Source organism: Xiphias gladius, chromosome 17, assembly GCF_016859285.1.
Source record: "Xiphias gladius isolate SHS-SW01 ecotype Sanya breed wild chromosome 17, ASM1685928v1, whole genome shotgun sequence".
Lineage (NCBI taxonomy): Eukaryota > Metazoa > Chordata > Actinopteri > Istiophoriformes > Xiphiidae > Xiphias > Xiphias gladius.
The window spans coordinates 22,092,808-22,109,306 of NC_053416.1; the positions used below are offsets into that span (position 1 = coordinate 22,092,808).

Genomic DNA, 16,499 nt, shown 5'->3' on the forward strand with positions numbered 1-16,499 from the left:
TTTTATGGCAATGCATCACAATACTGGTATACTGTTCCAATTCTACTAGAGGCACCTTTTTTCAAAGAGAGTCTTTTAGTTTCTCAAATGTGAGTCTGGTTATGATCATGCCTATATTTTTTTACTCTGGCTTTTTAGAAACTACAGATTAATCTTTATATAAGCATAAACAATTCACGACCTAAAGGTACCTGCTGCTGACTTTCATTCAGCAGTGTCGCTCAGAGGATTGGTACGCAGTAGGCAGTCTGCTGAATCTGGAAATGTGCCTTAATTAATCCACGCCTTGTCTGCTCGCGGCAATAATGAAAGGGGAAAAGCCTCCTACGATAGACCCAACCCTCAAACACCACATGGTCGGAGAAATGACTCCTGAACACAGTTTTAATTAGCAGAGGCAAGAAACAGAAAAACAATATCCAGCAAAGACTGGCAATGCCTGCCCTTCCGCTGAAGTGGATACTAATGGACTTGACAATGTCAGTGAAGTGTTACAATTTAGAGCCAAATCAATGATACTCTTTATCTCTGTAAAAAAAAAAAAAACACATGTAAAGAACCACAAAGCTGTTTATGGCCCAAGGTGGTTTATTAACAGCAGCTCTCTCCCTTTACTCATATATAAGTCATGAAGAGGCTCCCTTAAGTGTCCTCTAAAATCCCCTCCTGTATTTATCACGACTCATCTCCCCGGGGTACCTGACGGTGACAGATTAGGGGGTCTCTCAAACAGCGTAAGAGAACAAAGAACCAACATGAGACAACCCTTTACTCGCCCCACATGCGTCCAGCAATCTACCTCCACCACACCTCATACAAACGTCCTCTGGGTGAGGTTGTACAAAAATAAAATTCATTGGAAATGCTCGTTAGTGTCTTTTCCCTTCCACAGCTTAGAATATAAGATGTGCATACATTTCGGCACATTAGCTTTATGTGGTATGAACTGTCTAGTTTACATCCAGTGATGGGATGTAAACTAGAGAGTTCATACTGTCTAGTGTCTCCCTTGAAGTCAAGCTGCAGCCACATGTCATAATCTATTCTCATGAAGCAATGGGCTAATTCATCTATTATGCCAGAAGTGATTTTACGCTTAATCCAAGTTAAGAAATCAACCTGGAAGACATGGTCACTATGTTTTAGCATCTGTAATGAATAACTCATCCCTTCAGCTTTCAGATCCTGTATCTATTATGGCTTGGAGCTGTCTTAGCCCTCTCCCTTATAAAGCTATTATAACACTCTCCTACAGACACAGTAATTAAAATCCATACTAGCATGGCTACCTCATCATCTCATAGTCCACAACTAAAAATGTCACAACCACCTGAGCCTCCAAGGACTTAATAAGGTGTCAGAGCATCTGGCTTTTTAAAAGTAAGAAGACAACCAGAAGGAGGGGTTGCCAAATTATTCCTTTTAGTGGAGTCTCACCAGAAAAGATGCGGAGACAGACAGAATATAGTGGAGATGATTTGTTTCTCCCCCAACCCTCCACAGGCTCAACCCTGAGAGCTTCCAAAGCATATAACCCTTAATCTTGTCAAAGAAAATTGCATATACATACAAACGCCTCGACCACCTGCCCTCATAACAGCCATGACTTAATTTGTGGTCTAGCACAACAGGCACACTTAGAAATGGTTTTACTGAACCTGCTTTGACATTTTTAAACCACAGCAGTCATCAAGTAAGGAAGACATATATAAGTGATAGCACCCTGTTCCCACATCGTCCTCTACTCAACTCTGGACTGCTTTTGCACTACAGTGTAATATTAAATTGCACATTTACTCACATATTGAATATTGTATTTCTCCTAAAACACTAATTTTGCAGTCTTTGTTCGTTCCTTTGCCACTTTGTCAACATGGTGTGTGTATGTCTGCTGTATTTGTACAGTAAAAAAGCAAAATTAAAGCAACACTACAATGGAATCACATAGCATCTACGTATTGTGGCTGCATATGTGACTGAGGTACATATGCAGCCTCCAGTTAACAAAGATAGTATAGGCCTTTGTTAACTGCAGCTTTGTTAAAAACAATTGAAGTGAGCAAATTACAATACCATACCCACAGATTGGACTGACCTCCACAAGCCACCATGCACTTAGAAAAGAGATGGAAGTGCCTAAAATTAATTGAAAAAAATGCATCCCACCAGATCCACAAGGACCTTATTGCCGCTCTTGATGTTGCCAAAAAAATAAAAAATAAATAAATCACTCCTACTATTCCGTCACTGTTATCACTGAAGCCAGCATCTCATCACCTGGAGCTCAAGTGATAGAAGGTTAAAATGTTCCCCAGTCTGTTTCCACCATGGAGACAAATTCTTCGCGAACACTGGGAATTCCCTTGACTTTTATCACCAGTCCTGAGCCAACATGCTCAACTATTGTTACTTACATACTTATTTTAACAGAATATCAGACTAAATGCCTAAAAACTATCATACTTCTGTCTGCTCAAGAGGTTTGAGTACTTGTCTGCGATGTTACAAAATACTGATTGGACTGTCATTGACACTGGGAGTTAACACTACCTTTGAACTACGTTACTCTTCAATACATTAAATCAGGACGCATTTTGATCCAAGGCAACAATCAAAATAAAGAAAATAGGCTGACCTTAAAAACACAGTATATCTCTCTGTTCTGTACAGATCATGTTATATCATGATCTACAAGCAGGCTTAGCCATAAGGTAGACATATCTAACATATTGATAACAACAAGGGGCCGACCAGGCTTGGAAATTAGTTTCTACATGACAGAACCCTTAACAACACACACAGACACACACACACACACACACAGACACAAACACACACACACACACACACACACACACACACACACACACACACACACACACACACACACACACACACACACACACACACACACACACGCTAATCGAATACACACTGTCTAGGAGAGGACAGCAGCAGGTCTAGACAGTCAATAATTTTGCACCATTCAAATAACTAAACACTATTACAGTGTTCCACAATAAACCTTTACAAGTCACGTTCAATAAATGTATATCTGGTAGAGGCCTTTCAGTAATAAAAGGCCAGAGTGACCTTTTCTGACATTAATCGGGTCAGCAGAATAAGTCTCCCTTTCCTCCTCCAGGCAAAAAGCATTTCCCATTGTGAGAAAGAACACAGGTAATCATGGGTTCAGTCTCGCTAGCAGTTTAGAACCAGGGCCAAATGACGCAGAAATGTCACAGACAGCGGAGAGCTGTTATGGGACTCCAAATATGTATCAGCGTGGGTGCAGGGCTGTGAATGTAAACCGATTTTATCAACATTTTATCCACATCCAACAGCTTTTTCCACATTTCAATCTTCACCAATTCAAATCAGTGCAACAGTAAGCAACATTCAGGAGTAAACGCCTAAAGATATGCTCTACAGTATACAATATATTCTGTACATCCTACAAACAGTATATGGTGTGCAAGTGATACCCCAAGTTCATGACTCCACAGTGCAAGTGAATGCGACAGCGAACACGATGTCTGACCCTTGTTCCACAGAGACAGTGACAGTCTGCACCTCGTTGCAGCCAGACAGCACACAGAAAGACTGTGATGTCTGGGCTTGGATATGGTGAGAGACCAATACCCCAGAGATTCCCCTCTCACTGCTCTATCAATTATTCACAAGTCATAACATGGCCGACCAATAAAACACATTTCATATGTGCACTCATACAAAAAAAGAACCTTGTAGCTAAAAGGAGTCATACAGAATCAGCTACAGGAATATTATTTTATTTTATTTTACATGAAATTGTTTAAAAATTTAAATACTGTCAAGCCATTATAGCTTTTAAATATAGCTGCAACAATTAGTAGATTAATCGATTAATCAATAGATGGAAAATTCAGGAACTATTTTGATACTTGATTGTTCTGAGGCAATTTTTAAGACAAAATGTCAAAATTCTCAGCTTGCATCTTCTCCAGTGAGAGACTTTGCTTCTTTTCCCTATTTTATATCGTTGTAAACAGAATATCTTTTGGTTTTGGGGCTACTGTTCAGACAAAACAAGACATCTTAAGATGTACCTTGGACTCTGGAAAACTGAGAAGAACATTTTTCACTATTTTCTGATGTTTAACAGACCAAGAGATGAATCACTTAATTGAAATAATCAACAGATGAATCAGCAGTGAAAATAAGCTTTAGTTGCAGTCCTACTTTTAACTATGATGCATATTTGTGCAATTTATAAGGATTTATGTAACGCAATACAAATCATAAATTTTCTTTCTTCCCACGATGTATGACACATACTATGTACAGTGATATGTAGAAAATACTGCATTTTAACAGAATATAGAGACAGAAAAACAGAGACAGAAAACCACTTAAATGTTCACAGAGGTGTGTGTCCTATCATCACTACTAATCACTATGCTGCACAATTTAATTTATCAGTGTTTAGCATTGTTATATCAAGGTTTACTGATTTGCCAAGAAAATTAAAAGATCCATAATAATCATGTGAAAAAAGACAAAAAAAATGACATTACAAAAAGTTAATTGTTTTAATCAACACTTTAATCAACCTTATACATGTCTGTCTAACTCAGTGGATGCTATGTTCATCATCACATGCTACATCGGAAGCAGAACAATAAGTGCATGACTCATTATTCAAAGACTCTACCCAGATGACATGAATACATCCTCTTTGAGATTTCTGATTAATTTCAGAAAATTAGAGGCCACTTCATGGTAAAATCTGACTGTCAGGTCTTCTATACAGACACACCGCTCCACTTTCTATTCTCCCATAGGTACAAACTGGGTCAGTGATGACCTGTAGGGCTGGCAGCAGTGCGTCAAACACCCACCACTCTGCATTTAACAAACGATTAGTAGCAAAACCTTTAACCAGTGTAACACACAGAGAAAGGTAACTCAGCAATACCTCAGCACCAATGATTGAGCATTCGGATGTATCTGTTATTTTAAATGGTAATTAGATTATTTCTTTTCATGTAACTATTTGATTTATGCCAGGTGTATATACAAAATAAAGGGCCTAACCTACACAGCCATCCATTTCTATAACAAACAAATTAACACATAGCTTCTGCTGTTAAACCTCCAGGCAATATTGAGTCTTCAGTTCACCCGACAAGCATGTCTCTGGTTTGTGGGAGTAAACTCACACAGACAGACGGAACGTGTTTAACTCCAAACACATTTTCTTTACAATAATCTTTGCTCATTTCCATTGGTGAGAGAAACAATGGAAATGACCAAAGAACTTGAAAATCTGCCCTTTAATACTGTATTTTACCTTGAGAAATCTAAGGGTACTTGTCATAGAGCTGCTTTGAGCATCAGATATGCCATTATATCCACAGCAGAGGAAATGACAAGCTGACAAGGTAACAAAGCGTATATTTACAGGCTATAGAAACAGAGCTGACAACTGAGTGAGAAACAAGTACTCTTATATTTGGGCTATTCTACAAGGCGGGAAGTGCTCTTGCTAACTGGATCAGCTGAGATAAAGTTATCCCTTGTGTGAACAGCAGCAGCCCATATACAGTATAAACAAAGAGTAGCTTCAGTATGTTGTCAGAGCTGCATGCACACCCTCGCACATTCTCCAGAGTGAAACAGGCTGACCAGATATTTCTAAGGAATCCAAAATAATTGTTTTCATAACCAGATTTGGCAGCGGCTTGAATTAAATTGAGTAAGGTAAAGGTAAGACGATACCTGGCCACTGCAGATAAAGTAAATAAATCTCTGGTATAATTGCATTACCATTGTTGTTATGAATTAGAACTATACTTATTACGAAACTAGGGTGAAGCTAAACCTGGGACAGACATCTATACTCGTACAACACTGAAAAGAAGACAACTTTCGACGGATCTCAGACTGTGCCCACCTGGCCCAAGCTACATAATGTCCTAGGCTGTTACTGAGCACTCAAGGGATCAATGTAATTGTAGGGTCATCAGATAAAATAACTGTCTTCAGTGGATTGATGCTGTTCATTTCTTTGTAGAGTAGCTCTATTTGGAACTCACACTGTGTGAACCCAACAATCATTAGACAGACAACCATATGGTATCCAGACAGGTGTTAAAAGAGAGTGTGGATTACAGTCACACACAGTCACCACACAGTCAACAAGCTCATTAGCCTTCAGGGGAAGCATGCTTCTTTCCTCCATGAAGTGGAAAGACTGACACTGACAACTGCTTTACAGATTATATTTTCTATAATGGTTCTAAATGACAGATGCAGCAGTAGCCACTGGAATACTGATACCAGACAATTGTGACCAATTTGTACATAAACATAATTGTCATCATCCTGACTCACTTGTATACTGAAATCGTATTTTTTAAGATTCTTGGTCACTGCTCATTGTCTCTTTTCAGCATACAGCAGAATATAGTTTACTTAATGAATAAGAGTAAGGGGGCAAATATAAATAAAATAGATATTTACATACTTTGACTGTCATGTTATTACCAACTTCTTTCATTGTCCATTGAAGCACATATTTCTACCACTGAACCAAAACGTGGCAGGGCGGTTACATGTAAGCCACAAATAGCACTCCAGTGCCCTCATGTATTTTGGGTCAGTAATAGAGGGTGTGCATCTTTTCGCAGTATGTCTGCAGACAAACACAATGCTTGACTGTGGCATACAAATCTCCTCTCAAGTTATAAGCCTTTGTGCTAGGACCCATGCTCATTGCCACAGTCAAAATAATTATATAGTAAAAGGTTAATCCCACCATGACCACCATGATCCTTTATACAAAGAATGACAAAGGGGTATGCTTGTCTTTCTTAAAGCTTCATTCCATTGTGTCCAAGACTGTGTCTAAATATCTTCACAATGCTTTAAATGAATAACAGTTAAAATGTTCATTATTTTTATAAGAATTCATAAGGATAAATATATATTTCCCCAACAAACCTCTAGTCAAACAAAACCAAAATAGTATTTAAAAGCTTTATGTGGAATACAATACATGGAATAACTTTCTGTTCTGTGAGCTAAGCCACACTGGATCCTGGAGATCTGATGATTGACATCACCTACACAGTAAAGCCAGCCTTCTTTCTATATATTCCATTTATAACATAGCCAATTCATGTGGGGGTTTGCTGAACATGAATGCAATTTTTCAGCTACAGTTTAACCCACTTTCCTTCTGCTGTACAATATCTGCTCAGCCTTTTACAACATTTCACTCTTATTATAAAAAAAACTAAAGAGATTTGTTATATTCTCATAAAAATGCATCCTGGCGTTCTAACACACAATCATCAATTATTGTTGGAACTAGTGATAAGGAAACAAAAGAATGCTCGTGGTACCCCCCCTTGAAATAACTGTGTAATTATAAACAATAATCTAAGAGTGACAGCCTCTGCTGGTCTGAAATGGCCAAATAATCATTTCTAATGCATCATTTAATGCTCCTCTCAGCTTCTGCGAGAACAGATCATCTCCCAGGTTGTGTGTTGACAGTTCATTAGGGGTCTTTACTACACTGTGATTGTGGTGATTGGGTAATGGAGTGGCAGGGGTGTGAAAGACAGTAGGCAATGTTGCACACAGATTACTACCTTGCTTAGATGATGAAATCTTGTCACAGCTAAGGATACATTCAATCCATAAGACAAAGGAAAAGGGACTGAGGTTTTAAGAAAGAATTGGTGGTTAAACATGCTGTAGTACGCTTTCTGTAGTAGCAGCTATAGAGAAGATATGACCCAAAATGCTGGGAACTATTAGTTTGCATTCCTTTCCCAGCAATGTACTCTATGATTCCAATAAACTAATCAGCTAATCCCAAATTCACCTGAGGATGAACATAAAGTTACACTAAAATGGAAATGAGAGTGTAGAGAAACACATGACTAAAAGTTTACTCAAGAAGGCAAACATTTCGCCAGGTTCCTGAGTTGCGGCTCAACATGGCCCAGGTTGGTTCAGCTGCCTTCATGTGTTGCTCTTCACAGTCTAGGATGAAGACACTGTACTGTCTTTTATGTCTACAGCAACAAGGCTCTATCTGCAACCTTTAAACAGTTATCTATTAACTGTGCAACTCTATTAACATGTTTAGACGAATTAAACCACTCACAATCAATTATTCCAGATGTTTTTGAATGTGTAAAAATTATACTAGACTTATTATTTTTTATTAGTAAATTCCAAAGATGTCTTTTGTTAGTTCGACTATATGAGCATCCATCAGTTACATGGCAATCACATGGGTTACCCACTGATTTTCAACAGGCTACCATTAAGTGGATATTCTTTCCTAACAGGATATGCAGAGGTGTGAAATTAGGGACAAGGTCATTATAGGTCAGCAGAATACCTGCTAACCCTCTGACTCTACAGCACCACTGTCCCAGATAACGTGTTAAGAAACCATGCTGCATACACAAATTCAGTGTAACGTCACTGTAATCCAATACAGATGATAATCAGACTACCTGTTTTAAAATGTAATACTGTAAAACTTAATCCTGCAGTTTTAAGATTCCTTTGGTCTATATATTTAATAGAATATGAAGAACCAGATAACATATCATAGTTTGCAAAGTGAAAAGGGTATTAAAACAAAAACATGGTTTGGGTAATGGGTTGAACATCTCCCACCAAAATGTTTTGTTTGTTTTGTTTAATTGAGAAGAATTGTGATGCTATATTACACTATGCTATGTCATTTACTCTAATATTAGTTGGACTACAAGACCCCTCTCACATGTCTCCAGGCCCAAAAATTTTCCTGTCAACCATCTTGAGTGATTCTGGAAGACACAACAAACATTCCACACTTACCTTACATGTCCCTTCCACTTCAAAACCATTGAGGTTTGCATACAGCGAGTGGTGTCTCTTTCCTAACAATGATGTTGAAGTGACATTAGCCGTGGTTGGGACTGCCTTGTCCAAGAGCCCATGTTGTGTATTAACCTGCTCTTCCGACCCCTTAAACTCCTGCTGTTGTTGTCCAGGAGCTTCCGCCTCCTCACGGCTCTCCATCTCTGCATGTGCTGGTGCAGGCTCGGGCTGCTCAGGCCGAGTGCACAGGTCATACATCACTCTGTCAAACTCAAACAGCGCAGATGGGATCAATATGACCGAATGAGGTGCCCAACCAAGACCAAGCCATTACCGGCTTTTCATTTGCTGGAGGAGAATAACACAGATCAGCTGTGGCAAATTGACTTCAAAATGATAAAGATGTCACTTTCCTTCCTTTCTCCAAAAGTTCATAAGCAGGTGTGTTTTTTTCACAGCTAAGGTGAAGTGTTTGAAATCAAGCAAAGGATTGTTTTTGCCATGGTTGTCAGTAACGAAACGAGTCTCATAAATGTGTAAAACCCGATACAGAGGGAGTTTAAGCTGACAAAAATGACACTAATGGACGTCTTGTACCTTGCTTAAAATCTGTTAAAGTAAGAGTCAGTGTGTCATATCCAAGACAAATCAGTTATATATAAACCAGGAGTTGTAAAGTACCTCCTACCGCTCTGCACTGTGACGTTTTCCAAAATGAGGACAATCAGCTCTAAAGGGATATTACATATTTTCGGCCTTGGCTTCTCACTGTAATTGAATGAATGTCATTGTCCTGGTAGCATTCTTCAGCATACTGTTTTTAGTATTCATCACAGTGTAGCATTCAGATTCGGAGTCCTGCTCACTACACTGACATAGCCTGCTCTTCCATGCCTTACCGCTCTGTCGTCTGAGGAGGTTTTTCATACGTGCTTGTCCGGAAATAATACACACTGTTCCAATTCTTATCCTACATAACGCAGAAACAGCGAATGTAGGCCCAACTGAAATATCAAACAAGAGGAGACTTGCTATGGAGAAAAAAAAAAACAAGAAAATGATTTAACTAACAGGGCTCCACTCCAGTTCCCATTCTCTCAGTGAGGCTGAGATGTGGGTGGCATGTTGACTCTTCAGCTGTGAGCCTGTCCTCATTGATGCTGCTGTGTAAAAAAGCATTTCATCCAGATCCTATACGACTCGACAGAGCTGCTTAATCCCATCTTGGTTACAGCGCCATAAAGGTGAAGAAAGAGGACGAAGGGAAAAATGTGTGTGTGTAAGACAGCGAGTGTCGCTGAGAGGAGGGGGTAGGGAGGACTGCTGCAATCGTCCTATCACAAAAAAGGCAGGCTTTGAGACAGGACCCAATCATTACTGCGACTAGAGCTCGTTTCCATGGAGATGACGCTGGAATGATGTTGGCTGCCTATTGATTGTTCAAGAGGCAGTACACACTGCAACCAAAGGAGGCTGCAGGAGGCAGGCAGAGGAACAAGTACGTCCATTCCAAACTAATTCTAATGTTTTACTGCAGTTGTGCACTATATAAACAAATTACGTCTGACAAGGCGATGAACGCTATTCATGTTTTACAAACAGACATTAAAAAAAACATGTACAACAGTGCGTCTGAGGCTGCAAAAGATAAAAATCTGTGTCAAAACTTGATGCTAGTTTATTTAGCCTTACTGCCCTCCCCTCTGGTATAGGAGGTACAATCAAGCACTCCAGCTAATTGTCTATCAAATGGGCAAGGCAGCTTAATAAATCTCCTTAACAAGCAGCAGTCTGAATACAAGCCAAGACGGGGGTTTGTCAAGTTATTTGGGTTGGCATCTAGTTAAATCCTCACACAACCTTGACCAAACTATACATCGTTTAAAAGCACAAAGCCTCGCAATTCTATCTGTGTAAACCATTTTAAGATCCCAGTATCTATGTGGCAGTTGCTTATTTTATAACAGGCGAGCATACAAAACACAGCAGTAAAAAAAAAAACAGAATAAATTAAAAGAAAGTAAAAAAATAAAGGAAATGCATATTTACCTCTGTATTTGTACCTCTATAAATTGGGTTAATTATCACATAAAATTACTCTCTTAAGCAATGAAGTCCAGAGTTATCTGTCAGAGAAATCAAGGTGATGATTATCTATAATCAGAAGGGATCAAGAGAGTTGGGCATGCTATTTTCAGGCTTAGGGACAAAAATTGGGGGATTTGTATAGGGGGTTAAATGATCATATAAAAGCCTTAAGACAGTGAATGGTTACCACTGCATCTGCCACTGTGGGACATTGGGGTTCTGTATTTTAAATGGGCAACAGCAGGGTGAAACACAGGTGCCGGCTACCTCTGATCCTACTAACAACCTGTATCATACACTACAGGCTGCCTTTATCCACCTACCCTAATTCCATCATTAGGTAGCTTAATTGGGCAGATTGTAGCTTAAAGCAGATGAAATGATTACACGATAAATATAGCAAGATTAGCTAACCAATATCAAAAACATACAGACCAGTTAATCAAACTTTAAAACTGAGGTTTATAATTCAGGGAACTCAAATACCAGGTAATTTAGTTCCTGCATCATTTTCCTATATGTGGTTTCTGTGGTTGCCATGGTCACATAGTGGGCCACAGGGAGCAAGCTGGGATGCACGTATCCAACTTTTCTTTACCAATAACGATTTTGACACCACAACTTAAGAGTATTTGATGATTCCCAGCACCGACCTGACACCAACGCTCTCTTTTTTCTCCAATTAAAATCTGTATACCTCACTGTTTAGAACTAATTGGAATCATTTTTATGTAAGGCAACACAAAGTCAGGGATTGCTGTAGAACTAAAAACTGAGCTGGCATTCAACTGTGACTGGATAAATGCAAGTGACAACAGAAATGCTGAAATTCACAATGACAGTGACGGACTGTTTATTGTGGATTGGTCATGTAATGTCCAAAACTCAGTCCACTTAATCAGGATGGTATTGGTGCAGATACAGATCTGGCCTATCGGATCAATGCATCCTAGCGGCAAGCTGAAAAATTATCAGTTCAGAAGGCTAATAGTTACTAATGTCAAGAGTGGCAGCTACCCTCTCTCTCATTGCCTGGCAGGAACTGCTTGCTGGCTGAAAGTACCTTTTGGTTCAATTTTGTATACACAATATTTTATTTTTAATGCCATTGTGGGCCTGTTGCAAATGAATGGACATACATTTTCATCCGGCTATTCTATCTATCAATAGTCTACTCCAGAAAATGTCACTCTAATTTGCTCAATATCAATCTGAACACCTCTTTTATGGCCTATTTCAAATCATCTACAACAGATCACAAGTAGTTTGAAGTTCAAGACTTGTGACTGCTTTGTTGCAGCCTTTAAAGCTCACTGGTAGAAAACCCATAGCTGGGTGCAATAAAGTTAAAAATAGACATTTTGCCTCAATTTTTATAACTGGCATTTTCTGGTATAATGCCAGCATGTTCATAACTAAAACTGTCACATTTACAATGGCTAACTCTGAAAATAAAAATGATATCTGTTTCCTTTAACTGTCTATCATTCCCATTTGAATGTAATGATAGTATGTTAACATATGTTGTGAACATATGTTTACTCAGTAACACAGGGAAAAGGGTTTGATTTTGATAGTCAGAAAAGCTAAAAAAAAAATCCTGACCAGACATATCGAGCTCATACATGTTCTCTGTCTCTCACAGACATGAGCTTCTTATTTTGCGCTAACACTGCATTTGAGTCCTTTCCATTATTAATTCCAGTGTGCTCACAAGACCACAGCTTTAGTAGCCTCAAAACTGAAACCAACTCTGGCACGAACTCCACTGAACAGTATTTCTATTCTGCTTCAGTTCCTTTGATAATATAAATCTACTCCCCGATTGGGAACAGAGGTGCTGACAGCAAAATAGCCAACAAACAGTCAGCATAAGTTAATGCTTGTCAAACAGCATATCATCTAGCCACGTCCATCATGGTTCAGTTGAGGAGCAGGCTGCTGGTCAAACACTGTAAATCTGACATGAAATTGAGTCCATTAAATTAGAACTTGGAAGAAAATGAACATCTCTGAAACATTATTTGGAACTTTGCTAAAAGCTAAGCAGCAAGTTTTCAATAGCTATCAGCTGGCTGTGTTGTCACAGTATCACCCCACTTTTCAGATACAACAGCAGAATTACACACTGATAGTGATAAGCAGTTAACTTGAAAATGCCAAAATTCAAGTACAGGACTCTATCCTCCATTAAATGTACTTTTATCATTGTGAATTTGGGCAACTATAATAGGCTAAGCTGAGCTTCTAACATCTTTATGATAAACATGTTTCTCCCGGTGAACTGTATATGAACATTTCAGGTCATTTCAGGTACAGTATCATATTTATCTGTTAAAATCAAATATTTTTAAGGCAAAAACAGAAAAAGTGTCAGTGGAAGCAAATATACAATAGCTAAAATGAACAAAAGTAGATGCCGTCCTTATACACTTGAAAGAAAACTGGCATGATTAAAAGAAACAGGCATGAGCCAGTCCATTCTTGTTTTAAAAGGGATTCCCAATTGAACACCATTAAAAATTTAGTTCACCCCAGTGCCAGTTTCTGTAATAACAAAGGTGATGGCTTCGCACTGCTGTGCAAGGAATATGAAACAACAATGAGGCTGGGCAATTGGGCATTGCTATTTAGACATTGTTTAAGATTAGGTTAATTATTCATTTTCCTCTCAATGAAAACTTGATCCTAAATTTAAGAGACAGAAGCACACTGACCCACTTCTGCCACTCCAAAACAGAGGGGATCCAGAAACATATGCTAGCCCCTCCTTACTTCCCAGAATGCATCGGCTCTGACAACCGCAACACTGACAGAACAGAAATTCACGAACATTAATTTTACATCATACCACTTCAGTCATATTAAATGTTTTTAAGCCAGTGTTTGGTTCTCCTTTGTGTTGTACTACAGTGTTTGACTGTCTGTGTATAATTGCTAAGGAAAAAAAACATGTTAGCAGGTTCTATTTTGTTCTCCATGGTACTGCTGCTGGTTTTGCACCAATGCTGCCTTTTTACAAAACTTTGATGCCTGAGTACAGTGCCATTTACTAAGCTTAGCTCGACAAAGGGGAAATTATTTGACAGTTAAACAGTGTCTTCACTTGATATGCCAACAGTAAAAAGATCCATTCATAAAATTGGCCATTCATACCAGTTTACAATGAATATTGATTAAATTATTCTAGATTCTGTGATACCACCTGTTTTATGCATGCTAGATCAATATTAATATATCCGTTTTTGATTTAATAACCATGGTGCTAGTTAGAAGCTCAGTTTCTGTGATGTTACCTTTTTGTATTATTACTTTGGTAATGAGTTTATGTTTAGACAATCATAAGCCTTGGTTGATACCTATGCTTTATTTGTTTCTACAACAATTATGGAAACATGAAACTATTGCAGGCAATGCTTGTTAACTTGTAATTTAAAATTTGAGGATAAACCAAGCTCCACTGTAATACAAATTGTATTTCTTGTGTTAAAGGTTCGCTGTGTTGTTTTTGACCTCTAGTAGTGCTATGGAGCTGTTTTTCTATGAGTGGGTACTGTTTTGTTAAATCTCATGCACAAAAATGGGGACACATGGGCACATATGTTCCTATGCGGATGATGCGGAACACACTCCTTTCAGTGTTTTCACATTATTTCAATAATCTACAGGCGGCGGGAACACACCATGCCATATGCAGGCAAATAAAAATAAGAACACTGCAAGCTAGTAAATATGGATGTAAACAAAGCTGGATTTTTTTTAGGTAAACACAGAAAAGCTGTAAGTATTGTTTTCCTTTAAATCACAAGGCAAAGCTGAAAGATATGTTCATCCAGAACCATCATGTTCCTGCTACCTCTTTCCCCCACACCAGCCACTATATCTACAACATCTCCCTACAGTTAATCATATAAATGCAACTTCTAGTGATCCAGCCTTTTAGCTTAAATTCAAGAAGTAAAATGAACTGTTTATGGTTTGATTTACCATCTTGATTTGGTCCAAAATAATTTTCCAAATGTGCAGTATACTGTAGTTAACAAAAAATACAATGAAAAATACCAACTATTCAGTGTTTCATAGTCTATTACACTAAAGTGAAGTGTAACAGATTCTATACATCTATACACCAAAATTTCTACCAACATAGTGTATTTATTCAGTATAGATTCATTCTGAATAAACATCCAGTAAAAATACCGTGAATAATTTGGAAATATGAAATAGCTTACCTCCATGTTTCTGTCCATGCATTTGGGGGGCGATGACTCGTCTGACCCAGAGGACTCAGTGCAGCAGGGGGGCTGGTTGTACCAGCCTGCATGGGGAGTGTTGTGAGGGTGACAAATTTTCAGAGAGCTGCTCCGACAGGTGTCCACTACTGCAGCAGTGGTGCAGGGGTCAGCTGCACACAAGTCCCTGCCTAAAGGCTGCTTTTGCTGATCTTGTTTGGTGATCTTCTTAGATGAGTGGGTGGCACTCTGGGATCTCTGAAGTGTCTGACAGGACTTATTGCTGTCTTCCCGAGCTGGCTTTCTTGAGAGATTTTTAAAAACGTAGCTGGGGTGTCCTGCTCTCTGCCTCCCCTGCAATAGTCTTCTGTGGGCCTCTAGCAGGTGGCAGAGGACGATGGCCTTTTCTACCTCAAATTCCTGCCTGTGATGCAATTTATAGACCGCCTGCTCACCATTTATCTCCTCATACAGTGTCAGCAGCAACTGTTCGAGCTTTGTAGATGTTTCTCCGCTGCACAAACAAAAAGACTCTTTCCCTGTGGACCTAACCTTACTGTATCGTCCAGCATCTGTAATGATCACCTCCTTAGCCAGCAAATGCCAGCGTCTGTTAGAGTGCCTGTCTTTTTGGGCCCCACGCCTTGCCGTCAGCTCCCTCACAGCCCTCCGCTGTTCCCTCTTCGCTTCTTCTCGCAGGTGCCTCAGCTCCACGCAGAGTTGTCTCTGGGCCCGCTGTGTTTGGTTCTTCTCTGCTTCCAAATCAGCACGCAGCCTTTCAAGCTCTCCTCCATAGTCCGTCTGGCTCTGGCAAGGTTTCTTGGATAACAGTGCCAGAGGGTTATCCCTGTCTTTCCTCATGTTGTCTCATTCACAACACAACATGCGAGGAAAGGCAAGACACATTTATTTCTAAAGAAGGGCCATGCATCAGAACTGAGAGGAAGCGCTGGTGGGTGATGGGTGGTTATCAGAGATGCAGACATGGCATGCATGCAATTATCACACCAGGTCACAGGCCACTGGAAAGATGAGGCAGTGGAAGATGTGAGAGAAATGGTCCGATATTATTGTTTGAGATGAATGCACTGACAAGAAATGTAGTGTTTCAAGTTTGGTGAAAGTACAAGTGATGATAAAAGTATCCCCTCTCTCTGTCAGAAGGAGGATTCAGAAAAAGAAAAAAAAGATGGTAACACTCATTATAACTTCAGGAAAGCAAGCACAATAAAGACACAGAATTAATCTTATGGTATTTTGTTATAAATAGAGAAAGAAAGCCTCTAGAAGCCATCTCTGTGAGGAGCA

At 39.2% G+C, this 16,499-nt stretch overlaps 1 protein-coding gene across 1 annotated transcript in view; it reads right to left on the reverse strand.

Annotated features, from left to right (window-relative positions):
- LOC120802559 (peripheral-type benzodiazepine receptor-associated protein 1-like) overlaps positions 1-16,499 on the reverse strand; it is a 61,434-nt gene that overhangs the window by 44,102 nt on the left and 833 nt on the right. Inside the window, exon 2 of the mRNA XM_040150490.1 lies at positions 15,192-16,345. Coding sequence (XP_040006424.1) covers positions 15,192-16,052 — 861 coding nt within the window. The 5' untranslated portion in view covers positions 16,053-16,345. The remainder of the gene's footprint in view (positions 1-15,191; positions 16,346-16,499) is intronic.